General features: G+C 48.2%; 1 protein-coding gene across 2 annotated transcripts in view; it reads left to right on the forward strand.

Moving 5' to 3' along the window:
• Window positions 1–27,547, forward strand: part of Tbc1d14 (TBC1 domain family member 14) — a 91,115-nt gene that overhangs the window by 17,181 nt on the left and 46,387 nt on the right. For both annotated transcript variants that reach the window (XM_074042671.1, XM_074042673.1), the window contains exon 3: window positions 26,542–26,662. In XM_074042671.1, coding sequence (XP_073898772.1) covers window positions 26,542–26,662 — 121 coding nt within the window. The remainder of the gene's footprint in view (window positions 1–26,541; window positions 26,663–27,547) is intronic.

The raw sequence follows: 27,547 nt of genomic DNA on the forward strand, positions 1-27,547 counted from the left end.
TGTATGGATGGACCACAGTTTGTCCATCCATTTACCTATTGAGGGACATCTTGGTTGTTTTCAAGTTTTCGTAATTATGAATATAGCTGCTGTAAACATCTGTGTGCAGATTTTCATATGGCATAAGTTAAGTTCCCTGGTGGTCTAGTGGTTAGGATTCGGCGCTCTCCCATATGGCATAAGTTTCTAGGCTCTTGAGATAAATACCATGGATTGCAGTTGCTAGGTTGTATGGTAAGATATGTGAAGTTTTGAAAGAAACAGCAAAACTATCTTTCAAAGTGGTTGTGCTGTTTTACCTTTCCACCATCAATGCACAAGAGAACCGATCGTTGCACAGCCTCGCCAGCATCTGCTGTGGTCAGGTCTTGTCCTATTGCTCTGTTTTTGTTCTTGGTTCTCAGCTGGCAATGAGGATGGGTGGATATTGTGTGTGTGACTCGCTGTGGCAAAACACTAGAGTGATGGCTTGTAAATAGTTCTCAAGGCTGGCAGGTGCCGGCAGATTTGTTCAGTGAGCCATCTATCATGAGATGATGGACAGCCATCTTTTTGCTGTCTCTCATTGCTGAAGGGAGTGGTAGCTCTTTGGGGGTGGTTTTATCTGGGTCCCAGTCCCATTCATGAGGGCTCCACTCTTCCCAAAGGCCCCCCCGCCTCCACTCCAAATACCATCAACTTGGGGATTAAGAGTCCAGCATCTGAATTTTGGGAGGACACAGTGTCCATGACATAGCCATGGGGATGGAGTGTTGGGTTTGAGGAGAGCAGAGACGGGATGGATGTCCTAGAGGGAGGGAGATGAGCAGAGAGGAAAGCACTGCTGGGTCTGCTGGCGGGGAGGTGGAGGCTGGTCAGTGTGCTTGTGCATTTTTCCCCAGCTGCATTCCCCTACACAGGCATCTGTGCAGAGCAGGACTGTGATTTTGAAGACAGTGACATGAGAGAGAGGTAGGTGTTGGGGGGACAGGTAAGAGGGATCTCAGTTTAGGGAAGTTCTGCCTTTGCACTGGATAAGGTAAGGCCCTGATGAGTGAGGGACAGAAAGGGCAAGAAGGTCTCGAGGGAAACTTTGAAGTTGGTAGGTACCTTCTGGTATGGAACAGTGGGCAATGAATGTGGAGGGTCAGCCCTTGTGCTTGTCCTGTGGTTGCAGCTGTGTCTGAGGCTTTGGCCAAGGAAGGTGGAGAAGGGGAGGGAAAGTGCCCTCATTCTGTTCCCCTGTGTGTGGGTGGAGCAGGAAAGCAGTGCCATCCCAGGTGCCTCATTCTGATGGGCACTGAGAGACACCTTCTTCCCACTATTTAAGAGAGCTCCATTTGGGAATGGCACCTAGTGCTCAGGGAGAGGTTGGTGTGGTGTTCCCAGGGGTTCCCATGGCTGGGGCCAGAGGAGAAGTGTGAACAGCCTTGAACAGTTCCCTTCTTGGGGGTCTGCTAGTGGCCCCTGTGCTAAGGAGGTATGTGGGACAGTGGTGCCCTCTTCTGCCCTTGGGTGGACATAATTGGACATGATCCCTTAGAGATGCCCAGGCCAGGATAGCAAGGGGGAAGTAAATGCCAAGAGGAAATATCCAAGAGGAACATGGCGCATTGGCGTGAGGCACCACTTCCTCTTCTTCAGCCCTTGGTTCTCCGCAGTCACCCCACCCTCACTCCCAGCTGGTTGCCCATGCTTGATGTTCCCTTGGTGTTCCCCACCAGGTACCATGCTGAACAACTTCCCATCTCCAGGATAGGTCTGTAGAGAAGGGGTCACTCATTCAGTGACTCCTCTGTGTTTCTCTGAGGAACCATATCCCTAGTTCCTGCAAATGTGCAGCATGGCTAGTGTGTCCTCTCCAGCCTTTCAGGCCTTCTGTGTGCCCTCAGGACTTCCCACTAGATGGGCACATGGAAGATGCTGGATGAGCACGTGTCATTGCAGCTGCTCTGTACTATCACTTCAGCTGTGCTCCTGATGGGCCCAGTGTCCTGGTGTTCTGGTCCCTGGACCTTCCCCTCCATCAGCACTCTGCAGAACATCTGCTTGGCTGAAGCCCACCATGGATAGTATGGGGCCTGCAGGAGGGAAGCCCTGACTGTGCTGTCTCTTTGAAGCTACTGTGGGCTCCCCTGGAGTGATGCCAGGTAGCACTGTAAAAACACAGCAAAACCCTCCAGATGTCAGACAGTGACCTCGTTCTCAGCAGCAGAAGCTTTATGGCCCTGCCACCCATTCCCATGGCATCTGGCTTTGTAGACATGGTTCCCCAGATGTTAAATGAATGGTCGGCCCAGGCGGTCTCAGTGCCATCCAGCAGGAGGAGCCTTCCTGAATCGTGTCTCCTGTGCTTACAGCCTTCCTATCCTCTGGCAGGCCTGGAGACCCCTCCTGGGACGTGTTTCCTTCTGCCTTTCACTACTGTGCACACTTTAAATGAGGAGAATCCACTGGTGATCCACAGGAAGTGTGGTGATGTTTCAGTGTACAGCTCCTAGCTTGTGTCATTGAGCAGTGTCATCCAACTGGGACATCCCCACCAGACTTGGAGACTGGCTCATTTGTGTGGAACTCAGTAAATGCTTGCCAAACCACAATCTGAATGCAGATAGCACACATTTCCATAGAGAGGTTCACCTTAAGACCCAGCCCTGGGATGTAGTGGGCAGCATTCACCTCCCTCGCTTAAGGTCCCATTTGGCCCCTGTAGTCTATTGAAGAGAGAGAAGCAGTGTTAGAGAGGGTAGGCTGGGAAAGCTGGAGAGGTTCTGTTTAAACCTTGTGGAGAAGGTGACATTGAGTGAAGAGCTGGGTGGGGTGATGGAGAAGAATGTTCTCTATGGATGTGCATGCCAGGGACAGAGGCTGTGAGGCTGGTGGCACTTGCAGCCACCCAGTGCCCTGAGAAGCACCCTGGCAGGTCTTGGTCCCTAACTAGCCCCACATGTTGTGCACACTCAGCGGTCACCCCTTTCGGTTGCCCAAGTCTGCTGTTGGGCACGGTTGGTGATTACGCTGGAGTTTAGCACTGTGTCGTTCAGTGTGTGAGGCACTGGCCACACTTAGCACTTACGTTTAATTAAATGATGTAAAATGGGAAATGCAGATCCCCAGTTGCACTGGCCATTTCAGGGCCTCAGTAGCCACATGCGACTAGTGGTTGGACAGCTCGCAGTGTATGTTCATTAGTGTGGGAAGTTCTGCTCCCAGTGCTGGTCCAGAGGACAACCTGTGATTTTATTTTTAAATTCATCCCTTTGTATGAAAGCAACACACAGTGTCACTTGCAATGATGAATTATAATGAAGTGGGTGAAGCCAAGAGAAGCCTGCAGAAAGACCCATCCACAGGGCCAGGGCATGCTAGCAAGGTGGCGCTGTGGGGAGGGCATGACCTGGGACTAGAGCCTGCATGGATGGCTTGTTCCCAGGAGGTCATGTTTGACACTTCCTGGGGATGCTAGAGTGTGGCTAAACACCTGAAGGCACTCAAGTGAAGGTGAGGAGCGTGGCCTTTCAGGTGTGCTTGGAAGGAATGTGTTGTGCTCTCTGGTGTGGGGAGGAGGAACTCAGTGGAGAGTCAGTGTGCCTGGAGAGCCAAAGATGGGAATGTCTGCCTGACCATTCTGACTGGATGGCTGGACAAAGGGTCTTATTTTCCTGAACCTTGGTTTTCTTACCTCTGAAACGCCTGTGACGGGTGGTGCATATAAAGAGCTTGGTGGGCTGGGTATTGATAGATCACATCTGTTGGTAGATTATGCTACTTGGGAGGTGGAGATTGGGAGGATTTTGGTTTGAGGGCTCAGCATGGGCAAAAAAAGCTCAAGGCCCTACCTGAAAAAAGTGTCTAAAAGCAGAAAGGGTCGGAGGCGTGACTCAAGTGGTACAGTGCCTGTCTAGTAGGCACAAGGCCCTGAGTTCAGTACCACCAAAAATTAAATAAATACAATGCTTGGCATAGTGGTCAGTGCTGTGCTCTCACTAGGAGACATTAGGGATCCCATCCCTGTTTTTTACATGGATAAAGGAATGAAGGAACAAATGCTGGCAAGTGCTCACTTGCCTCAAAGATGAGCACCAGAAAACGAGAAACAGGCTGGGTGTGATCACACACTCCTGTAATCTGTGCACTGGAGAGTCTGAGGCAGGAGGATCTTGAGGTACAGGCCAGCTTGGACTACATAAACAGTTACTGTTTATAGTGAGGTCATGTTGGGGGAGAGGGAGAGAGAAGAGAGAGGAACACATGACAAAGGATTTAATCAGGAGGTGGACAGGAGAGGATGACTTTATCTGAAACAGCACTGATGTCTTCTTTGTGATCTAGGTGTGTGCTTTGTCCCCCGGGAGAGCTCCATTAACTCTTTCCTTGCCTTGTTGGACTAGAAGACTTGCCTTTGAGTATAACACATTTAAATTCTAGCCACTTCATTTTGGTGCTAACATCATCATTCCTGTCACCTCAGGTGGGGAAGGTGGTGGGCAGTTTCTCTGTGGCATCCTAGAGTCAGTTGTGTTCAAGCATAGCACAAACACAGCCAAAGCACAATGACTTCAGCGTGCACATCTATTCCTGTGACCTACTGAGAAGTTATTTGTGTTCCCAGTGGCCCTCACAAGTCACCCGGAATTCTCTGCAGTGTTTCTGCTCAGGGTTGATATCCTTAGAGACTTCACAACTAGCAAAGCAGTTTAGGGAATAGAAGAAAGAATGAAGGTGCTCCTTGCAAGACATGTTTGCCCTTGGTGTTTATGGGACACTCCTGAAGATAGTGTGTCTTCAGGGACCCCCACATTTGTGTGCTTTGCGTGTTATGGTGACTTGATGGCCTACCTTTGTTCTGCCTGTCAGGAGGTTATGGTCAGCCTGGGAGGGGGTGACTCAGTACAGGATGTGGGGAGCTCTGTGGACCTTGAGTGGGTGTGGGTTTTGAGAGGCTGTGGGCAGGTCCCTTCCCGCAAAGCAGATCTGCGCCACCAGCTCCTTTCTACCCAGTAATTCACTTCCTTTGCCCAAATGGGTAGAGAATCTGTTCTGCTTTGCAAATGTTTGTGGATAGTAGAATAACCTGGCAATTAAAGTGGCTTGTCTCATTTTCTACCTTGACCAGTGCTTACTTAAAACTGTTTACACAGTTACTTTGGTTTTAGAAAGTGGATTATTTGGCAGAACTTAAGCTCTTCTGTGCCTCCTGTGTTTTTGCGTGGACATGTGTTTTACTGGGTTGCCACACCAAATCAGTTCCTGTTTATGCTGAGTGAGTTGGGTTTGTAACCGGAATGGTTTCACTTCTAGTTTTGCTGATTCTTTGTTGTGAATAGTTGTGGTTTATCTCAGGATTCCTGTGAGGTTCTTTATACAGGAGAAGGTAAGCCCACTAGATTTGCAGAATGGCTGTGTCAGGCCCCACAGCAGTCCAGTTTTCCTGTTAATTCCTCTTTGCTTCCAGCAGGATGCTTTTAAAATCTGTGAATTGTTGGCATTTGCAGGTGTTTGAAAATAAGTAAATTGTAATCTCTGTTTACTTGGGAGGTGAGGACATGCAGTGGTGGGAGTCAAGAGAGGTAGCTCTGCCCCTAGTCCATGTCCTGCACAGGTGAAAGGAGCCAGTCGTGGGGAAGTCAGGCAAGCAAGGGCCCAGGGAATGAGGAAGAGGGTTTCCTAGGTCATCTTACACCCTAGCACCTGTCTGCTCACTCACTTGAAGTTTGCCTGGATTGGACAGGTTCCCTCCCTCCCTCCCTTCCTCCCTTCCTCCCTGTAGTGGGGATTAAATTCAGGGCATTCTGCTTAGTAGGCAGGCATTCTACCACATGAGCCATGCCTCCAAGTTTGATTTTCAAATAGGGTCATTTTTGCCTGTGCTGGATTTGGATGGCGATCTTCCTACCTCTGCCTCCCAAGTAGGTGAGATTATAGATACTCACTAAGCCTAGTCCTGGTCAGATTCCAGGTTCCATTTCTTTTGTGTGTGTGTGTGTGTGTGTGTGTGTGTGTGTGTTGGTACTCAGGTTTGAATGCAGGGCCTTGAACTTGCTAGGTAGGTGCTCTACTATTTGAGCTATGCCCCTCACAGCCCTTTTTGCATAAAAGTATGAATAGGGTCTCACATTTATGGCCCGGCTTGGACCACAGTCCTCCTGTTTGTGTTTCCCAAGTAGTTGGGATGATAGTACATGCCACTACACCCAGCTTTTCTTTTTTTTTTTTAACTAGTTGAGATGGGGTCTTGTAAACTTTTAGTCTTGACCCTCAGTCCTTCCAGTTTCTGTCTCCTGAGTTGTTAGGATTATACATGTGAGCCACTGTGCCTAGTTTAGAGGTTTTTTTTTGTTTGTTTGTTTTGGTACTGGGGTTTGAACTCAGGGCCTCATACTTGCTAGGCAGGTGCTCTACCACATGAGCCACTTTGCCAGCCCTTTTTTATGCTGGAGATCTTTGAAATAGGGTCTCATGAGCTTTTTGCCCAGGCTGGCCTTGAACCTCGATCCTCCTGATCTCTGCCTCCTGAACAGCTAGGATTACAGGTGTCAGCCACTGATGCCTGGCTTAGAAGTTATTTTTAGGGCAGAAGAAATTGAGTATTGACTACAATACGAGTCTCTGGTTACCTGACTACTGCAGCTGACTGAGGTATATATAAAGGGTGCTTGTTTCCATCGTGTGGTCTGCCAGGTGCTTTGCAGCTGATGGAGTGTGCAGAGCTTGCGTGGGGGATTCCTGCAGCCAGACACTTGTGCCACAGCCCACATCCCTCCAACCAGAGTTAACTGGCTAGAACTGCCCCAGATGGCCACAGTGACCTGTAAGTGAGATCAGGAGACAGGATCAGTGCCCAGGACCACGAGGAATTGCATTTGTGAATAGCTAGGAGCCTCGACCTCGATGTTTGTTCTTTTACCTTCTGCCCACCTCTCTTTTCCTGAGAATTAAGTGCCTGAGTTGGTTAGTGGCATACCTGACCCAACAGTAGTTCCCACTTGCACGATGGATTCCAGGCTTCCCAGTTTGCCACACAGGGTGTTCTGAATCTGCCTTGACTGGCATCTCTGGCCTCCACCTCATTCCTGAGCCAGCCATATCTATCTCTGCACCTTTCCTAGTCTGCTGCTTCTCCTGACAAATTCCTTTATGGCCTTTGTGATGTCTCCTCTAAAAATCTTTTCTGACTCCCAGCCCTTCCCTGTGTCCCTGTGTGGATCCCCCCAGGCCCTGGATGACCTTTGAGCCAGTACTGACCACTCATCCCACTCCCTGGGTCATGAGCTGCCCAAGCCCAGGGCTGTGTCAGATCTGTTCTATTTTCCCAGCCGGTGCAGGTGTCTGGTGAAATATTCTTGAGTGGATGAGGGTAGAACACTGTCTCAAAACAGTCATAAAGAGGCCTGTGTTTTCCTTTTAAATCCGTTGTTGTTGAGGATTTTCAGAGATATGGGGGCCAATAGCTTGAGCCCCCATAGCAGCACACACAGCCCATGGTTCTCATGGCATCTTTGTTCTGCTGAGGGGTTTAGGTTTTTTTGAGAATAGATTTCCTGAGTTATATATACGCTTTCTTAAAGCTTCTGTTTGTTTAAAAATACACAATAATGTCAAAACATTATTGTTCTACTTTTGACATTATTCTACTTTTGTTTTTTCCATTTTTATTTGTACTGTAATTTTTCCTTATTTCCTTACAGAATTTCTATGACTTTTAACATAAAATTATAGGCCGAGCTGGGCACCAGTAGCTAACACTTTTGTAATTCTAGCTGTTTGGGAGGCAGAGATCAGGAGGATCTTGGTTCCAGGCCAGCCTGGGTAAATGTTTTGTGAGACCCTATCTCAAAAAAAAAAAAAAAACCCAACACAAAAAAAAGGCTGATGGAGTGTCTTAAGTGTAGAGTGCCTGCCTAGCAAGTGGAAGGCCCTGAGTTCAAACTTCAGACCTCCAAAAAAAAAAAAAAAGAAGAAAAAAGTGCAGAGTGAGGCTGGGAGATATAGTTCAGTGATAGAGCCTGTATTTAGCATTTGCTAGGCCCTGGGTTTGATTCCTAGAATTACCCCCACCCCACCCCCCCAAAAAAAAAAGAAAAGAAAAGAAAAAGAAAAACAACACAGGCTCTCCAGTTTGGTGTCCTACTTCTTCCAGTTCTCTGCATATATTAAACATCATGTGCATACTTATTAATGGTATTCCCTCTGTGAATCATTTACTTGCTCAATAATAAGGAAATGGCATTTGTTTCCGCTTTAAGATTGCCTGTGTGCACTTCAGCCTGCTTTGTCTGCATTTCAGATGGTGTCATTAGGACAGCTTTTCAGGATTGCTTCCCGTTTCATGACCACCATCCCCAGCTGCTGGTCGGCTCTTACTTGTCCTCTCCAGGGGTCATGGTGGAGTACTTCAGGAAACTGTCCTTGTAGGGAGCTTACTTTAGTGAGCACCATGCCTCTGGTTTATGGTTGAGGATGCTCCCAGCAGTGGCCAGTGGGCTCTTAGAATTCGCCATGGCTTTGACCTCTAGTTACTATGAGATGAGGTTTGGCGAGGACTTGTCCTCTCTGCTGGTGTACCTTTGGCTTTCTGGCTCCTCAGGACTCACTGGGCCTGGTGTTCTGCCTGGTCCACAGCTCCTTGCCTCAGTCCCGTGTCCCATTGGCCACCTACAGATTTTAAGACAAAGTACAGCTGACATCCTTCTCTGAAGCCTCTGCAGGGCAGAGATGGTCCCCACAAGGGTAATGTCTTGCTCTTCCTGTGAGCTCTTCAAGGATGGCCTAGGCCATCAGTCATCTTTGATGCCCAGCTACTCCCAACTGATGTTCCTAATTGGCCCTGGAATATCAGCAGAACATTAGTGGCTGGGTTTTGTCCACATGGACCATATGGACTCATGGTCCTTGAGCCGATGTAAGTGATTACGCATTTGCCATATGAGAGAAGACAAGGATCTGTTGACTTTGCAGGGAATGGCCCAGAATTGTGAGGGTGGAGGAACAGCACACTTTGTGCTGGGCTTTGGAAGCCATTTGGCTTAGGAGTCTGCACACGGCCTGGATCTGTGAAGATAGATGAAGATTAAAGGTACTAGAAAGGTTGCATGATAAGGCAAAGGCTTGCAGTATGATTTTCCTTAGTGAGCAGAAATGCTGGCAGATATCTTGCTACTCATGGAAATGGTTGGAGTTATTGTAAATTCCTGCAGATTAAAGCATCAATTAAAGAAATGAGAAGGTTGGGAAGGGAAACACTTAGTGGTTAAGAAGCAAAGTCCTCAGTAGAGCTGCACGATGGGTTGTCTGGGACACTTAAAAAAATGAATGTCTGTGGGGATGAAGCTCGATGGGAGAGCGCGCTCACCTTGCATGTGTGAGGATCTGAATCAGGTCCTCATTGAAAGAGTACAATAAAATAATTTTTTTAAAACCTCACTGCTTGTTGAGAAAAAATTAATGTCCAGGTGCTATCCTCAGTGACTGATCTTAATTGGTTTGGGATGAGAGGTCAAGCCCCAGGACTTGTAAAGACTCCCTGGGTGGGGTAGTGTAGCCAGCAGTGAGGCCTACCTGAGAGGTGTGTGCTTACTTTCAGACTGAGGTGCAGGGGCCACTGTCCCTTTGCATGTCCCTTGCACGGCCAGCCGAGGTCACCTGTCTTACTTTCCTCACTTTGGAGGAAGTCACACCTAAGCCCCTGAGGATGGGGACCATAATCGTGTCCCAGTGCTTAGCCTGGTGCTGAGGCTTAGCTGATTCTCAGTGCATATTTGTTGAGTGAGAAAAAATAACATGTTTGAATATGGTTCGTGTTATGTGAGGTGAGAGGTCTAGCCTTCTATAATTAACTGAACCTTTCTGTTGCTTTTAGTAAGCACACTGACCCACACAAGTCCTGGAGACCGAATGGTGGCATCACCATGGTACAGGCCTGAGGCTGCAGCTGCCCAGGGCTGCCAGGCAGCCAGCTGTGCTCTGCTGGAGTCCACATCCAGTGTGCTCTCTCCACCTTACTCCCAGCTTACTCCTTAAGGTTTCTAGACTAGAAGAAAGAGCAATCTCATCCCTTCTGTGGAAGGTTATCATCCCAGAGCGCTCGTGATTTCTGTGTGTACAGACTGTTATGCTGACTCTCTTCCCTCTCGTCTTAGCAGTCATTTGGAGATGAAGAATGGGTTAGTATTGTTTCCTTAGTATAGTAACATTTTGTGTAAGGTTACATAGGTGTTTCTGCTCTGCCCTCTCTCTCATAAAAAAGCCCAGCCAATGCTAGAACTGATCCCTACTTACATTTTTCTTCCTGTATTTGCATGTTGGGGAGGGTTTGGAGGAGACTCTGGGAGGTGGAGGTCAAGGAGAACTCCTTGACATCGGTGGAGACGGGCAGAAGAGTCATCTCAGGGTTAGTTAATGGATTACCTGTTAATGCAGTGCTGTCCAGCAGGTTTTGTGCCAGGCCTTGGGGATCCAGAGACTAAGTGGGAAGCATTTCCTCCCCCAGAATGTAGTGGGAGGTGGTAAGTAAAATACAGTGCTATCACTTTGTCAAAGCTGAAGGTGGAAGTGCTTGGGGAGCACAGGGGCTGTTTGAAGTGGGGCAGCCAGCCTGGCAGGGCTACAGAGGGGCATGGTTTTGCTGATAATTTTGTTGGGTTGAATGTGCAGTAAAGACCTTAAAGTGTTTAAAGGGAACACTCTGGTGAAGGCCGCTCGGATCAGCCAGTCCTCCGGAAGCCTTTTTCTGGTCACTTCTCTGTAGTTCCTCATCCATGGACAGTGACCGCTATTCTGACTTCTATAACTAGATCTGTTTTGCTAGTTTTATTTTATCTATTTATTTATTTTTTTGGCAGCCCTGGGGTTGGAACTCAGGGCCTCATGCTTGCTGGGTAGGCGGTCTACCACTTTGGACTTTAGACAAATGGAGTCATGCAGTGCTCTTGGGTCTGGCTTTCTTTGCCTACCACTCTGTGCAACACTGAAGGACAGTGCTAATGAGGATATTCTGATGTGTGTGCTTTGGGGCACAGGTGCCCAGGTGGATTTGCAGTCTGCTTTTGTGGGTGCCGCTAAGCTGCTTTCTAGCGTGGCTGTACTGGTTCACTTCCACTAGCAAGGTTCAGAGATTCTGGTTGGTCTGTGCCCTCTCGAAATGTTGATATTGTCAGTTTATTTTTCTTTGTGCCATCCTGGTGACAAGTAGGAGTATCGTGATTTCAGTGTGCAGTTCCTTTACGACTAATGCTATGACATACCTTTTCATATCTTAGTTTCCACGTGGAGTCTTCTTTTGTGAAGTGCCTTTTTGGGGTTATCTTACTGGTTTATATGTGTGCCTTATATATTCAGAATAAGAGTCCTTTATCAGAAATATGGATTAGCAGATACCTTCTCCTGCATTGTGACTTTTTTGTGATGGTGTTTTGCTGTGTTGCCTAGGCTGTTCTCAAACTCCTGTCCTCAAATGATTCCCCTGCCATAGCCTCCCAAGTGGCTGGGACTACATGTGTGTTGCCACGGTGTCCAGCTTGTGGCTTACTTTTTCCTTCTTTTTTGTGGTACCAGGAGTCAAACCCAGGGTTCTGTGTGTGATAATCAAGTACTCTACCACTGAGATACATTTCCGTCTGGCTTACCTTTTAATTCTCTTCGTCTTTTTTGTTTTCTTTTTTTCTTCTTTTTGCTGTATTGGGGTTTGAATTTAGGCCAGCGCTCTACTGCTTGAGCTATGTCTCCAGCCTTGTTTGTTTTAGGTTGTTTTTCACATAGGGTCTCCCTTTTATTCTCCGGGCCAGCCTCAGGCTGATCCTTTCACCTGTGCCTCCTAAGTAGCTGGGATTACAGGTCTGAGACACCTTCTTGCCTTGTTTTGTTTTGTTATGAACAAAGCTGCTTCTTCTCCTTCTCCTCTCTCCTCCCTCCTTCCTTTTCTTTCTCTCTCTCTCTCTCTCTCTTTCTCTACTAAGATTGAACTCAGGGCCTTTCACTTTCTACACAAGTGCTCTGCCTCTTTAGCCACTTCCCTAGTCCTTTTGATTTTTAGTTTGATTTTTCAGATAGGGTCTCACGCTTTTGCCTTGTTGTCAGCCTCAGACCTCTGCCTCCTGAATAGCTCTTCTGTTTCACCATGGCAGCCACTAAGTTTTTAATTGTAATGAACTCTACTGTGTTAATCTTTTTCTTTTATGGTTACTGCCCTTTTGCTTTCTGTTTAGGAGATAACTATGTTAGCTTCTAGAAGCTTGATTGTTGTGCGATTACCAACTAGATTGATGATCTATCTAATCTGCCTGGAATTAATTTTGTTTATAAATTTTACAATCAGTTTGGCAGTCTAAAAAATAAAATCTGCTAGGGTTTTGTTTGGGATTTTATTGAATTTATGGATCACTTTTTGCTACATGAAGACTTCTAATCCTTGAATGTGGTATGTTACTCCATTAGTTGAGAATTTTTTTAATTACAATTTTTTTAGTTTTTTTAATGTAAAGGTTTTGTATTTCTTTTGTTACATTCATTATAACATGTTATTTTTAACTTTTTTTTTTTTTTTTTTTTTGTGGGACTGGGGTCTGAACTCAGGGTTTGCACTTAAAAAGCAGGTCTCTACTTCTTGAGCCAACTTCCAGTCCATTTTGCTCTGGTTATTTTGGAGATGGAGCCTTGTGAACTGTTTGCTTGGGTTGGCTTCAAACCTCAGTCCTCCCAATCTCAGCCTCTCAAGTAGCTGAGATTACAGCCACTGGCACCCAGCTCTAGGCTTTTTATTATCATTTTAATTCAGATACAATAAAACTAACTTTTTGGTGTACAGTTCAGTGAGTTTTAACATATCAGTAGGTTCACTTAACCTCCAGAGAAAAATCTTAAACATGTTGTTTTTTGATGGTTTTACAAATGTGGAGAAATGTAGGTTTTGGGCTGGAGGAGTGATTCAAATGGTAGAGTGCCTGCCTAGCAAGCACAAAGCCCCGAGTTCAAATGCCAGTCCTGGCAATGTCTATATATATGTTGTGTTTGTTAGAAGTACAATTAATTTTATGTATGCACTTTGAATCCTGGGTCTTGCTAAATTAGTTATTCTGATACTTTTCTGTAGGTGTGTTTGGATTTCCTCTGTAGAAAATTGAACTGTCAGAGTAAACTTGTTTCCTTCCAATCCTAGCCATTCCTGTACAAGTGCCCTGCAGTGGTGCTGCTGGGAATCCTTGTCTAGGTCCTGGTCTCTGGAAAGTGTCCCCTATTTCCCTGTTGAATGTGGTGTTTGCGGTAGTATACCTTTCATCAGATTTAAGGAAGTTCCCAGTTTTAAGGTTTGAAAGAAATGGTGGCTGTCTTGCATCTTATCTGCAGCTATTGGTGGTTGTGTGCTTTCTTGTTAGTTTGTTTATGAGGAAATGACATACTTTCTAAGGTGACTTTGCATTTCCAACATGTTCATGATACATTGTACTTTACATTCCTCATTGATTTGATTTGCTAATATTTTGTTTAGACTTTTCTGTCTGTAATCATAGTGCGGTCTGTAATTTTCCTTTTGGTTCTGGTACAAGATTGCACAGGCCTCCTGCAGTGGTTGGGGGAGTGTTCCTCTGTGTTCCCAAAGAGTTTCTGTTAAGATTTTTCTCTGGTGGTTAAGCAAACCTACTGATTATTAACTCATTGAACTGAACACCAAAAAGTCAGTTTTATTGTTATCTGAATTAAAATAATAATGAAAAGCTTATAGAGCCAGGTGCCAGTGGCTGTAATCCTGGCTACTCATGAGGCTGAAATTGGAAGGGTCAGGGTTTGAGGCCAGCCTGGGCAAAGAGTTCATGAGACCTCTTCTCCAAAATAACCAGAGCAAAATGGACTGGAGGCATGAGTCAAGTAGTAGAGCCTGCTTTGCAAGTGCAAAGCCTTGAGTTCAAATCCAGTTCTACCAAAAAAAAAAAAAAGCCTTTAGAACAGGAGAATTTAAAAAATTCTTCCTCCAACTTCATGTGAAGTGATCCTCAAAGGAGCAGTAGAAAGTCATGGTTGAAGGAGTCTTTCCTTTTTTCTTGTTTCTTGTTTTGTGGGGATTGTGCCCAGGGCCTGCACAGCTGGGCAAGCGCTCTCTCTACCACTGAGCTACACCCCAGCCCTGAATAAGTTTTATTCTTAGGAAATGATGCCAACAAATATGTTTGTTGAGAACTCTGATAAATGACCTGTGGGGGTGCAGGGAAAGCAGGGCTAAAAGCCTTGTTCTCTAAAAGAATTTGTGGATTTCTTCCTTCAGCGTTTGGAAGACTTCACCAGTGAGGCCATCTGGATCCAGAGTTTCCTTTGAGTTTTTAAATCATGGAATTCAGTTGCTGTTGAGGGATGTTATATAACATACAGCCGTCGAAAGTTGAGGAAGAGTTTGGCGCAGTGGACAAATGAGAAGCTGGGGCTGTTGGAGGAAAGAGTTTGGAGCAACAGGGGTCCTGGCCAGGAGCCTGGAGGTGAGGCCCAGGAAGGGGCCAGGGTCTTTAGCCAATGTGCCCCCTTGTCCTTGCTGTCGTGTGGTCCTTTATAGGCCTCACCCTGAACTGCTGAGATCCTAGACTAAGAAACCTAGGCTCGATGCCTTGGGTAGTGGGAAACTGAGGGAGGATTGACACAGGACACAGGGACAGCCTTTTAAAGTGCACAGATATGGCTAGAGCCTTAGTTCTAGAATTCTGCCAGGCAACAGGCCACCTGGTACTGTGGTACTGGTTGGGTCCAGTACTCCCATTTCCAGCCAGTTTTGCGATGACAATGGCTGGTCCAGGTACCCCACTCTGAGAGCCACAGGGTAGCCCTTCCTGCTTCTTTCCCCATTGTCTGGGTGGGGATTTTGTTTGCCCACTAGTCCCCGGGGCCTGGTGTGGATTCAGCACATAGGATCACTTCTGTGCCAGCTATCTCTCGTACTCATTGTCATCTTGTTTTTTTATTGCAAAAGTAAAGTTTTTTTTTAAACAATTCAGAAATGTGTGAAGTAGCAGTAGCACTCTCCTCTTTGGTACTCACCTCCTCTTCCTAGAGTGGCCATCAGCTTTTGCTGCAGTTGCAAATACACATTGTGGGGTTTCTGTTAGAACTTGAGAGGGCCTTATCAGGGCTAACTGTTCCTCTGAGGGGGGCCAGCGGAAGTAGCTGCCGATGGGCTCAGTCATCTGCTTTGTAGGGCTTGAGATTGTTAGCTATGTCTGGTTTTTTTTGTTTTTTATTTGTTTTGGTTGTATGGAGTTTGAAGACAGGGCTTATGCTTGCTAGGCAGGCACTGTACCACTTGAGCCACTCTGCTGTCCTTTCTTTGCTTTTAGTTATTTTTCAGATTAAGGTCTTGTGCTTTTTGCTGAGTCAGCCTCATATAGTGATCTTCCTGATCTTTGCCTCCCAAGTAGCTGGGATTACAGGTATGAGTTGCTACAGCTGGCCTTTTTAATTTTTTAAAAACAGTATTTGTAGTTGTGAATGAGGGCGCCTCCCTCCAGCGCTGGTTCCCACCAAGGCATTTGGACAGTGACTCACGTGACCATGTTTGCGGCCCACCTACATATTTGATTACGTCACAAAGGGCAGTGTCTGCCATGTAGTAAGTGCTTAACAAACCCTTTGGTGGCATTTCGTGAGATACCACCCTGTTTCAGGTGGGAAGTGCCACTGGGTTTTGTGACCAGTCTGCCTGTCCATTCATGGCTTGTGGTGGGGCGTGCTAGAGGTGGGTCCTGGTCTGGAAACCTAGACTTTGCTGCCCCGCCTCTCCACCCCGCCCCCACCCTTCTAGCTGGTCCGCTCCATCCTACATGCCTTCACCTTCAAACCTGCCGTGTGCCTGGCACTGTGGCTGTGGCTTGCCAGGAACGTGGCACTGGGAGAGTGCACATCTGTGGCTGTCCCTCAGAGCTGCATAGGCACAGTAGCCACCATGGCTGTCTCCCCTCTGCTTCTGTTCATAGACAGGTGAGTGTGTTGCTTCTGTACCCAGGGCAGCTGGAGCAGGGTCTTTTCCACTGCAGAGGCTTTGGTGTGAGCTCACCAGCCGCCCTTGATCAGACGGGATGTTCCCTCCTGTGTGGATGCCTCCAGCAAGGGTCTGCTGGAAGCAGGGGTCCCTGGCCAGTGTTTTCACACGAGCGTCTTGTGCTGACTGCACAGCGTTCCCAGGGAGTTAGGATTCTGTCACCCAGGACTTTGCTAATGAAGAGCGTGGCTTTGTTTGGCGTCCCTGTGACACTTTTGTTTCCTTGCATTCTGAAGGAAAAGTCAGAATCTGCCGTGGATACATGCGTGTTAGCTTCTGAGAGTGGAAATAGACCCAGTGAGTGGGCTCGAGAGGAGCCAGTCATGTTTTTCCTTCCCTGCTCCAGATGAGTGCTCTGATCAATTGTCCCTTCAGGAGGAACCATGTAGCCTCTTCCTGTTTTCTCAGCGTTGATGCTGAGTGCCTTTCTTGTAGGGCTGTTGGGAGGAGAACATAAAATACATAACCTGTAACAGGTAGCCATGACTCAGAAGATGGTGAAGTTACCAGCTGCTCTTGTGGGGACCGAATTAATGCTGCACAGTTCAGCTTGTTTCTGATTGTGTTGGAAACAGAAATTGCTAGTGGTCTCTGTTAGGCAAAGGAGAGAAAGAAGAAACCCCAAGCAATTACCGAATCTGAGCTGGGGCTGAGATGTGCAGTATCCCGGAGGGTGGAAGACTTTGAGGTTTATCTCTAGACTCAGAGGAGCTTTGAGAAACCCTGAGGAGTGTGTGTGGCCTGTGGAACCTTCTCTGCCAGGTGGTGGGGGTGGTGTCCTTCTACTCCAGCTGTTCTCTGCCTGAGCAACAGGTGTGGCCTCTGACACTTGCGTCTCAGTTCTATGTGGCTTAGCTGGATGTCTCTAGGAGGTTCTCCTCAACATTTCTGGATCCTGGCTTCCTCTACTTTAAATGCATAACAGTAATTCTCATATAATTCTTAGGAAAATTCCTTGGCAAAGCTTTGATTCCATACATTTGAGTGTTAGATGGGTTCTAGGCACCAGAGACTCAGCAGTGAGTGGCAGAGGCCCATGCAGCCTCAGGAACTTCACACCCTGGTGGAGGAGATGCGTCAGACAATGGTGATGTTGCTCCAGCATCCTCTGGGAGCACCTCTCTAGGCAAGTGCTTCAGAGCCCCAGCAGAGGAGACCCCAGTGCCACACTGCACAGTGTTTTGTTGTCAGTGAGCATTTTAAATTTCTCCTGAAATTACCTCCTTTTGACTTCGGAGAAAGTCTGAAGTTGGGTAGATGGGTAGTTGGGTGGGCAAAACTAACAATATTCAAGAAGAAAGGGGATCCTGTTCCTTTGGCTACACAGTCCCTGTCTGCCTTGTCCCAGGTTTCACATGCCAGAGTGACAGGGCTGGATTTGGGACAATAACTAATGATGCTCAGCCTTCAGGACCCCTCACTTGTCCCTAATTTTGTGCTCATAGTTTTTTTTTCTTAAAGAGGATTCCCCAAGTTATATAACCTCTAAGAGTTCCCCAAACTTGGCTCAGCCTCTCTGTGGAAATGCTGGAGTGATAGATGTGGTGGAGCATGGTGGGGCAGGGTCGTAAAAACAGCACCTCCTGTCCCCCTCCAGGCTGCTGTCCTGCCATTGTGGCCAGATGTGATATTTCAAGAGACACCAAAGTCTGGAGTTTCGTGATTTCTAGCCTCTCATGCTTCACTTCTCAGCCATATGTGGCTATATGAGGCTGTCTCCACCTCGTGGCTCTCTTGATGCAGATAGGTGCTTGAGCTGCCTGAGGTAAGATAGGGAGGTCCAGATTTGGGGGTCTTCTCACCAGGAAAGCCAGTTCTGCCTCACCCCTTGATTTGTGGGAAGCAGGTGATTCGAGAATGAGGGTAGCCATGGGAGCATGGTGGGTAGAAAGTGAACTGCTTCCAGTAGTGGTCACCGCTGCCTTTTTACCCCTCCCATGTCCTCTCTTCACTGCTGGAGCTCTCCCCTTCCTAGGAAGTTGGAGAGTGGAGCAGGAGTGGGGTTGCCTGCACTGCTAACCATGCTGCTTGTGTGTGCCCCTTGAGGGCGCCAGAAATCTTCATTTACACTGGAAGGACACCAAGAAACTGGTGGGGTGTGTCCATTGGAGCAGACTTGTTTGTCTGGTGGCCCATGAAGGGCCTGGGATGTGTCCCAGGAGGGTGGCCTTGGGAACTTACCAACTCCTAGGCCATTGTCCTTGGAATGCTGTCTCCAGTCTTACACTGAAGCCCTTGGTGATGTTTACAGTAAAATCTGTGGGGCAGGAGCTCCATGCCTGAAACAGTGCCCGTAGGATCAGTATGTACTTGAACAAATAATCACTATTGAGGTCAGTGAGAGTTAGCACAAGTGAAGGTGAAACTCTCAAGCATACCTTGGAGCCTGCTTGCAGTGCAGAGGTCCCTTGTTTCTGCCCTCAAGGCTCTGTCGTCAGTCCCCTTCCTGCATATTGGCAGGGCTCATGTCTTCCTTGGTCGGCTGTTCTCAGCTGCTGCCGAGGACCTTGGCTTATGGTGGGGCACTGTTGCTGCGTTCTTGGGGGGAGAGTGTGGTGCTTAGCTTTGGTCGTAGAAAGTCAGGGGTGCTAGCTGTTTTTTATGGGATATTCCAACCCTCTTGTGGATATTAAGCCTACATTGCTGTCTAGAAGTATGACTTGGCCCTGCAGGCTGGTCTGGTCTCCTGCTCCTGGGTTCTGAGCTCCCTAGGGGCAGACCCTGCATATTGTGCTCAGTGTCTCACCAGTAGCTGAGCATAGTACCTGGCGCAGGCCAGGATGAGACGTCTCCTGCTCAGACGGTGCTCCAGACTGTGGCCCGCAGCATGGAGTTAAAGCCAGGCTTGTAGTCCCCCTGCCAGCAGCCTTTCCAGCATTTTACTTGGGTTTTACTGGGTCTGGGTTGTATCCCTTGAGCATCCTGACTTCAGTGGCCTCTAGGAGGTGGACGATAGGGTAATAGGGTAAGGTGATAATAGGTGGTCCCCACCTCCACACACATGCTCACTTACTGAGCTGAATGGTCTTTTTTTTTTTTTTTTGGCGGTACTGGGGTTTGAACTCAGGGCCTACACCTTGAGCCACTCCACCAGCCCTTTTTTGTGATAGATTTTTTTCAAGATTGGGTCTTGCAGACTATTTGCCCTAGCTGGCTTTGAACCACAAGCCTTCCGATCTCTGCCTCCTGAGTAGCTAGGATTTCAGGCATGAGCCACTGGCGCCTGTCTGAATGGTGGTTTTAACGCTTTTTTGGGAATTGTCTTAACCTCCAGTCTTCTCCTCTTTCTTGAGGGCTCACCTGTTTTATGGTCTAGGCCTTGGGCATTGTGGGTGCACACTAAGTAAATATGGAATGGAGGTGAATGTGCTGGGCCCAAGCCCCAGGGAGTCAGCACTGGTGCTCTTCTCTCCTCTTCTCATTGTCATAGTGAATCCTGGGAGACAGAAAGGAGCCGAAGACATGGCTACCAGGGGTGGAGCCAAGTGCTCATTCAGCTCTGCCTGCCCTTTGAAGCCGAGCAGGCTCCTGGACCTGCTTGGCTGTGCTCCCCTGAATGCCTTGCCTTTGGTCCCTGTGGTTTGGAGACTGAGGTCCCATGTCCAGCTCCCCATAGGCTGCAATGCTTGCAGCGTGGGGTGGGGGTTGGCCTCCTTGAAGGGAGCACAGTAGGAGAGGTCTTAGCAAAGCGCTCCTAAGGCTGTAACCATGCGGCGGGTGTGAACAGCCCTTCACTGGCCACTTCTCTGTAGTCCACTCTGGATCCAGGTGAGGCACAGCACTTGAGTGCAGTGATTGACTCACAAGGATTGTACCCAAGCAGCTGAGGCCAGAGGAGCCTCACCGGATTGCTTGGTCTCCTTAGTGCTTCACTTGCTGTGGTCCTTCCCACTCAGCACCCAGGAGCTGTCTGCACTCTACGCGCTGTGTGGCTGCTCTGCAAAAGTCAGGAATTTTGTTGGGTATAAAGGGCTGGGGTGGGAGTGGTACAAATGTGGCTCGCTTTCTAGAGGCAAAAATCGTAGGTTTGTGGGCTTTTTCTTCTTTGTGAGCTTTTAACAAGCAGTGGCACATTTGCATGGTTCAACATTTAAAAGGTACAGCAGAGTTATGGTGGAAAGCTGCTTTTCACCACCTAGTAACCTGACCCAGAGGAGTGGATGTGTTCAGTTCTCTTTCATATTGTTCCAGGGAATCTGCCTGGCCAAGGCAGGCTGTGGCCTGTACCACCTGCTCACCTGCTCTTACCGTCTGATACTGGATCACTCACACTCTCAAGGACAATGCCCTGATCTTTCTTAAAGCTGCATGTGTATGTGCCATGATGGTTTGCTTTTCAGTCTTTATGACATTTAAATGTGTCTGCTAATACGTTTCAACATGACGTCTGACACATTTCAGGTGCTTGGTGGGCACGGTGGCTGGTGGCTCCTGGGTGGCACAGTACAGGTCCCCACCTTTTGTCTGCAGGCGAGGCTGCTGATGCCTCAGGCAGCGTAGTGCTGTTCCTCAGCCTTAGCCCCAGCTCCCTTGCCTCTGCAGATGACCCTCTGTATTTTCTTCCCGCCTAACAGGGTGCCCTGGGCAGGCCTGAGACAGGAGAGCCTGCATGCCATACCTGCCATTGGTGCTGCGATCCCCAGGGTCCGAGCTGATCGTGCTCCTTGGTGTCACAATGCCCTGTGCTTGTCATCTGGCACTCCACAGCTTTCCAGTGAGCTTTCCTGGTTTTGCAGAAACTGACACACTAAAGATTTTTAACATTACTTTATCATCAGTGTGCTGTGACTTTTCCTGAGTCCTCACCTGAGATGGAAAGAATTAGTTTGCAAGCCATTGAATAAATACCACAGTGAAACTTTTCTCTGTCTTAAGGTTCTTTTGCCTTCCTCAGTTTGTTAGAATCAGATTTGTCCCTCATAGTTGGAGGTGGCTTCACCATTGACAACCCTCCCCCCAGTGTCTTGCAGAGGTTGAGGCCACTTCAACATGATTTTGAAATTGTGGTCTTTCGGCATCGTGGCCAGATCCCAGTGTTATGTCTTTTCAGGCCTCCTTTGGGAGCTCCCCATTGAAAACCAGGTTCTTCCCCTCCAGTCTGTGCCTTGGGGTTGCAGGGTGCTGGCACAGCTCAAGAGGCAAGGACAGTCCTTGCTGTCATGCGCTCACTCGGTATCCATAATGGGGAAATGCCTGCTGGGCAGGAGCAGCTCTGTTCTGGCAGTCAACTGTGTGGCTGCTCTGAACCCCGGGTTCTACCTCATTCAGTCTTCATGTGTCCTCTTTTGGGGAGCACTTATGGGCTGAGGAAGCAGCCTGTATGATGGGCTTCAGGTGGACAGGTGGTAGGAGCTTAAAGGGCCAGGACCAGGCCACATGCCACACACACCAGATACAGGTCACTGGCGGTATCTGGGGACAGGGCTGGCATGATCCATTTGTGCCTTTGAAACATGGCTCTAGTAGATGCAGTGGGGCCTGGTGGGTCCAGGGCTTGACGGATTGTGGAACTGTACCTGAGAAAGCACTAAGGAAGGGTGAGGCCACACACAGGTGGGCAGGTGTCTGAGACAAGAGGAGGAAGCTGGACAGTGGGAGGTGTGGCATTAACCTGGGAAGAAGCCAGAGGTTCTTGTACACTTGAGACTGCCTTTTTTTGTCATTGGATGTAGTTGAGGCCCTCAGGAAATGTTGCAGAAATGAGACCTGTGGCGGGTGGTTGCCTGTGCACCTCTGCTTGGTCCTGGCCTTCAAAGGAGCTTTTGGCCAGGGCTGATAGCTTTTAGAAGGAGGCAGGTTTGGAGTGGCCTGGCTACACAGTATCTCTGCAGAGGCATTTGAATGGTATCTGGGAAGAAGCAGGTGCTCCTAGGAAACCCACACAAGGTGCCATGCCTGCTCTGCCTTCAGCAGCAGGTCCTTTCCAGTGAGTTAGCCACCCCTGGGCCTTCCGACATGGGGGCACCAGTGGCCACAGCCACCACCTGACAACTCTTGCTCAGGGACAAAGCACAAGGGCTGCTGGATTCAAGAGCCCACGCCTCAGGATTTTGGTTCACCTGCCCTACCTGTGGGCCCTCGGGTCACTCTGTAAAGCCTAAAGCCTTCTCTGACCGCTGCTCACCTGGGCTCCCAGCACCGTTTCCGGGTGAGTGCACTGCTTTCTTCTGTGCCTGAGGGATATACTCTGTCCCCTGCTTTCCCCCACTTCCCTTCTTCTGGCTAGGAGGGCAAGGCAGGGCAGTCACCTCTGCATCCCTGAGTGTATCCAGCAGCCACTATGTGTGTTTGTGGGGAGGAAGGACTGGTACACTGTTGTGGTTTGGCTACAAAGTGTTCCCCCAAAAGGCTCATGTGTTGTACTTGGTTCCCAACTGATGGCACTGTTGAAAGGTGATGAGGTCACAAGTGCACTAATCCTGCCAGCAGAGGAAGTTCTCTTTCCTTCTTATAACAAAGGGATTTTTACAAAGGGCCTGTAAGTTTACCAGGGATGCAAGACATTGGTGTCCAGCAATTGTGGGAAGTGTTCTCTTCCTCTATGGAGGGTGCTCACCCTACAGGCTACCCAACGCCCTGCTTTCCCTGAGGACATGTGAGGTGCCACTCCTGCCCTGGCATCGCTCAGCCCCCACCTCCATTGCCCCTTCATCCCAGGTTTCCTTCCCCAGCCCAGAGGTTACCTCTGTTAAACTCACAGATCATCAGGATTGGGTGGACATCTTCCTTTAGCCTATGTGTGTGTATGCACACTTAGTCCCTTTTTTGTTGCTGTGACAAAATAACCTAGGAAAAAACAACTTAAAGCAAAAGATTTATTTTGGTGTGTGGTGTCAGTTTTGGTCTGTGGTGAAGCAAGAGCATATGGCTGAGGGTGAGGCAGAGAAAACTGCTCACCACCTGGCACCAAAAGCAGGCAAGTCCCCAGTGACCTGCCCCCACCAAGGCCTCGCTTCCTGTGAACCGTGGGTTCACCCGTTGATGAGATGGATCAGTGTCCTAGTGACCCAATCACCTTTCAATAGTGCCATCAGCTGGGAACCAAGTACAACACATGAGCCTTTTGGGGGAACACTTTGTAGCTAAACCAGTGCACTCACCCGGAACGGTGCTAGGAGCCCAGGTGAGCAGCGGTCAGAGAAGGCTTTAGGCTTTACAGAGTGACCCGAGGGCCCACAGGTAGGGCAGGTGAACCAAAATCCTGAGGCGTGGGCTCTTGAATCCAGCAGCCCTTGTGCTTTGTCCCTGAGCAAGAGTTGTCAGGTGGTGGCTGTGGCTACTGGTGCCCCCATGTCGGAAGGCCCAGGGGTGGCTAACTCACCGGGTCCCATAGCCTGTGAAGGAAGTGTTGCTGGACACGGGGCAGGAACGGCACCTTGTGTGGGAAGGTGGCGAGGGTTGGAATAAATGGGCCCTGTGCTGCCCAGGCCCATGTCTGCTCATTGTGTGCTCTCACTGCAGCTTGCTGGATGTGGGCTTCATTCATGTGACGAGCACACCTTGCCTCCTGTGCCTGGCCAGCAGCGGTGTGAGGCCTGGGCTCCCAATACCTGCTGGTCTGAAAGGAGGTGCTCCTTTGGGCTCAGAGCCTTTGTCTGTGCCGTTTTACTTGGAGAGGCCTATTTTGACTTTTCAGTCTTTGATCCACAAAAATTAATATATCCAAGGTTTTTTTTTTTTTTTTTTTTTTTTTTTGATAGTACTGAGCTTTGAAATCTGGGCCTGTGCTTGCTAGGCATGTGCTCTACCCTTCAGTTATGCCCCCAGCTTTAGTTATTTTTTGAAGAGGGTCTTGAGTTTATACCCAGACTGGCCTGAACCAGAGTGCTTCTATAGTTGCTTCCTGTGTAGCTGGGATGACAGGTGTGCCATACTACGCCCATCTTTTTATTGGTTGAGATGGGGTCTTGTGTTCTCTGCTTCCTGAGTAGCTCAGATTACAGGCATGAGCCACTGTGTCACACCCAAGCTGCCTTTTATGTATATGCCAAAAGTCAAGGCCTGTCATGTGCGTTTAAGCTCTTAGGCCAAGGCTAACTGCACAGCTTTGGTTTGGGATGTGGTGAGTTTTGTCTGCTGCTGAGGCCCTGAGGTTTCAGGTACTTTTAATTGTTTTCCTGCTGGTCCTATTGTCTTGAGAAGCAGCACCATTTGCCCAGCCTCCCAATCACAAATGTGGGAGTCCGATGCCCAGATTGCTCCATTTCCCAGTCCCCACACCAAAGGCTCTGTGAAGGTCTCCAGTCCATCCCCTAGGCCCTTAGCACCCTGCCCCTCCTTGCTGCCTGGCCTCCCCTTCCTGACTGTGCTTGGTTTCCCCACCTTTGATCCTGTGCAGCTCCATTCCTGAGAGGACAGCTTTTTTTCTTCAGCAAGATGTAATCCTTCTCGTGCTGACATTCTTAGCACCCTCTGGTGTGTGTGTGTGGGCGGGGCGGGGGGGGGTGGCGGCGCTGACATTTTTACCTGGTTTTTATTGCTTAAGTTCTTCACTGGTGGCGGAGTCTTAGATGCAATGGAGTGAGCGAGTCAGAAAGCTCAAAGTTCATTTCTTATAAGCATAAATAGAAATCACCTTGGGCTGTGAAACCATTTCTGGAGTGGATTCCACTATAACCACAACAGAAATGCAGGGAAGAAGACAGACTATTTGTGTACCATTTTGAACAGTGTTTTTTTTGGTGGTATTGGGGTTTGAACTCGGCTTCATCTTGCTAGGTAGGCGTTATACCACTTGAGCTGTGTCCCCAGCCCCCTTTTTGCTTTGGTTTGTTTTTGAGGTGGGGTCTTGCCTTGGACTGCAGTGGTCCTTACCTACAGCTCCCTCATAGCTGGGATTATAGGCATGTATCACCATAGTGGTATACTGGGCCTTTGAAAGTGTTTATAACTTTATCTTGATGTAATTTCCAACTTTCTGGAAAGTTGCTGGAAGAAATACAAGGAACTCTCATGTATTCTTTGTCCAGATTTACATTTTGCTGCATTTGTGCTACTACTATTGCACACATGCAGTCTCAAACGTGCACATTTCTTCTGAAGCATCAGAACCAGGAATCAGAGGCACCATACCTTCTACCCCTAAATACACCAGCATGTGCCTAAGAACAGGGTGTTCTTTTACATAGTCACAGGGAAGTTGTCAAAGTCAGGAAACGTAACCCTGGCCCAAGCTGATTTTAAACAGCCTAGAATCACAGTTGCCCATTGTCCTTAAGCCCTGTAAAGTCGAATGTTGTGCAGGATCATGAGTGCCTTCACCATTGTCTCTAGTCTTTTTGTAATCTGGAACAGCTCTTCTGGTTTTGTCTCTCCCTACGCTGGCCTTTTTAGAGGGGCAGTTCCAGTTATTTTGTAGGTTGGCCCTCTGTTGGGGTGTGGTTAGAGTCACTGATGGATTCCCTGGTGCAGTGGTCTCAGCACAGGCCATGGCCTTGTTCTCTGTCCTAATGGTGGTGGTATCAGTGTTGAGCTCTTGGCTAAGATGGCGCCCCCCAGGTTTTTCCAGTGTAAAGTGAACCATTTTGCCTTTATAATTAATCATTTGTAGGAGTTGTTTTCAAACTAAATGAAAATCCTATTCTTCACCCAACTTTCACCCACTGGCATTTGCGCCCATCGCCCATTTCCTGACTGACTGACTACTACTGCATTACTCTTGGCGTGTTCCCCATCCATTGTTGATTTGTCTCTGCTGGGCTCATGGATCTCTCTCTTGTTTGGTGGGTTACAATCCATTGTTCTCATCACTTTGATAATTAAATTGTTCCAGATTTGGCAGGGAAGCCTCCCCAACTGGTGCTGTCCCCCGAGGCAAGCCCCTGTGTTGCTTGGGCTCATTCCTCCTCGCACAGCGAGGCACTGCTCATCTTGTGCTCTCTTGGGGCCTGGACAACGGGCGTTTCTATGGAATGCACCCATACAGTGCATTTCAAGCTCCATCTGTTTTACTGCCAGTTGAGATTTGGGGGTTTTGGAACTTTTGTTTACATGTCCTTGGGAGAGCAGACCCCATGACCATCTCATGAGTGATTTTATTTATGATACTTGAAGAACATTCACAGATAATATAGATTTACCTTGTAAATAATTTAAGCTAGACTAGGAAAACTAAAGCAGCTGTTAGTAAACCTGAAATTTCAATTTGTATAACAGCTTTGTGGATTGTGCATGGTGTTCCTTTGTCAAACATAGGAAACTGACATTCAGAGAGGTTAATACATGGTAATTGAGTGGTTGAGCAGGGGTTTCAGTTCAGTTTGGCTTACTTTTTCTGACACACTTTGTTATCATTTAACACATTTCCCACCCTGAATCATAGAATTTATACATGTAACCATTAAACAACCAAAAGTTCATTTCTGGTTTAAGGTCTTTCTCCTGCATAATTCTGGTCTATGTGAGAATCAGGCCTGAAGCATTAATGTATGCAGCTTACCATGCTGATGCTCTCAAATGAACGTTTACTTGTCTTTTCCAGAGTGATTTGGCTGTCCTGTGTTTCTTTAAACAGGCAGAAATTCCCTAACCCTTTTATTTTCTTCCTATAGGAATTTGCTTGCTAGAAATCAAAATGCAAGACTTGACAGACACAGAGACTTGGGATGGAAGTTATTTGGAAAAGTCCCACCGCGAGAGAATGCTCAGAAAGATTCAAAGAGAATGCAAAAGGTATACCAGACTCGAAACCAGAAGTGGGCTCCACGTGCAGCATATGTGTGTCAACTTCAGAGTGGCATTGCAGAGGCCTTCAGATCGGGAAACTCCTTGGGTTCTTCGCATGTCAAAGTCTGTTCTCAGAATGTGGATGAGTTCAGCCGTTTTCATTTCCTGCAGCTTGTATGCATATAGGAAAGTTCAGTTGGAAGCCTAGAGCTGGGCTTTAGGTATTTAGAACTTGATTAAATTTAATCAGTTTTTCCACTTGCAAGTATTTTTATCATCAGATTTTTACTGGGTTTGATACTAAAGCTTTCTCTATGGGTTTTTGGAGCTTAAACCCTTCATGTTACTCTGGGACAGGCAGACTCGGCCATCATTCTCCCAGGCTGTGGCTGGCCTCTCCCCTTGCTCACGCTGAGGCTGTCTGCTTGGGTGGGGTTCAAGGTTAGGCCAGGCCTGCAGTGGCATCACCACTGGTACTCTTACTCTTCACTGTGGGAATTGTGCCAGAAACTGGAGCACCTGCTCATCCTGGCAGGGAGGGGTGCATGCCAGACATGATGTACTCATGACCTAGACAGCCTCTGACTATAGCGCTTGTACCATCTCCTGGGCCCTGAGCCTGCTACCCTGGTATCCTAACAGTCTATGGTCAGCCCAGCAGCCTCCCCTCCCCCACCTCAGGTTTATTTTGATTGACAGTTGTTCAGTGAACACACTGGAGGACTAAGTGCATCAGGGTTGAAGAAGGGACACAGTCTGTGCTCAAGAGCAGCCCTGTAGAAGTGATCCTGGGGCAGGTGGGTAGGGAACGCCTCAGGGAGGAGTTGGTGGGGAGGCAGGGCCTGCTCATTGAGGCGCACAGGCACTTGAGGTCCAAGTTGTGACAACTGT

This window comes from Castor canadensis, chromosome 9, assembly GCF_047511655.1.
Source record: "Castor canadensis chromosome 9, mCasCan1.hap1v2, whole genome shotgun sequence".
Classification (NCBI taxonomy): Eukaryota; Metazoa; Chordata; class Mammalia; order Rodentia; family Castoridae; genus Castor; species Castor canadensis.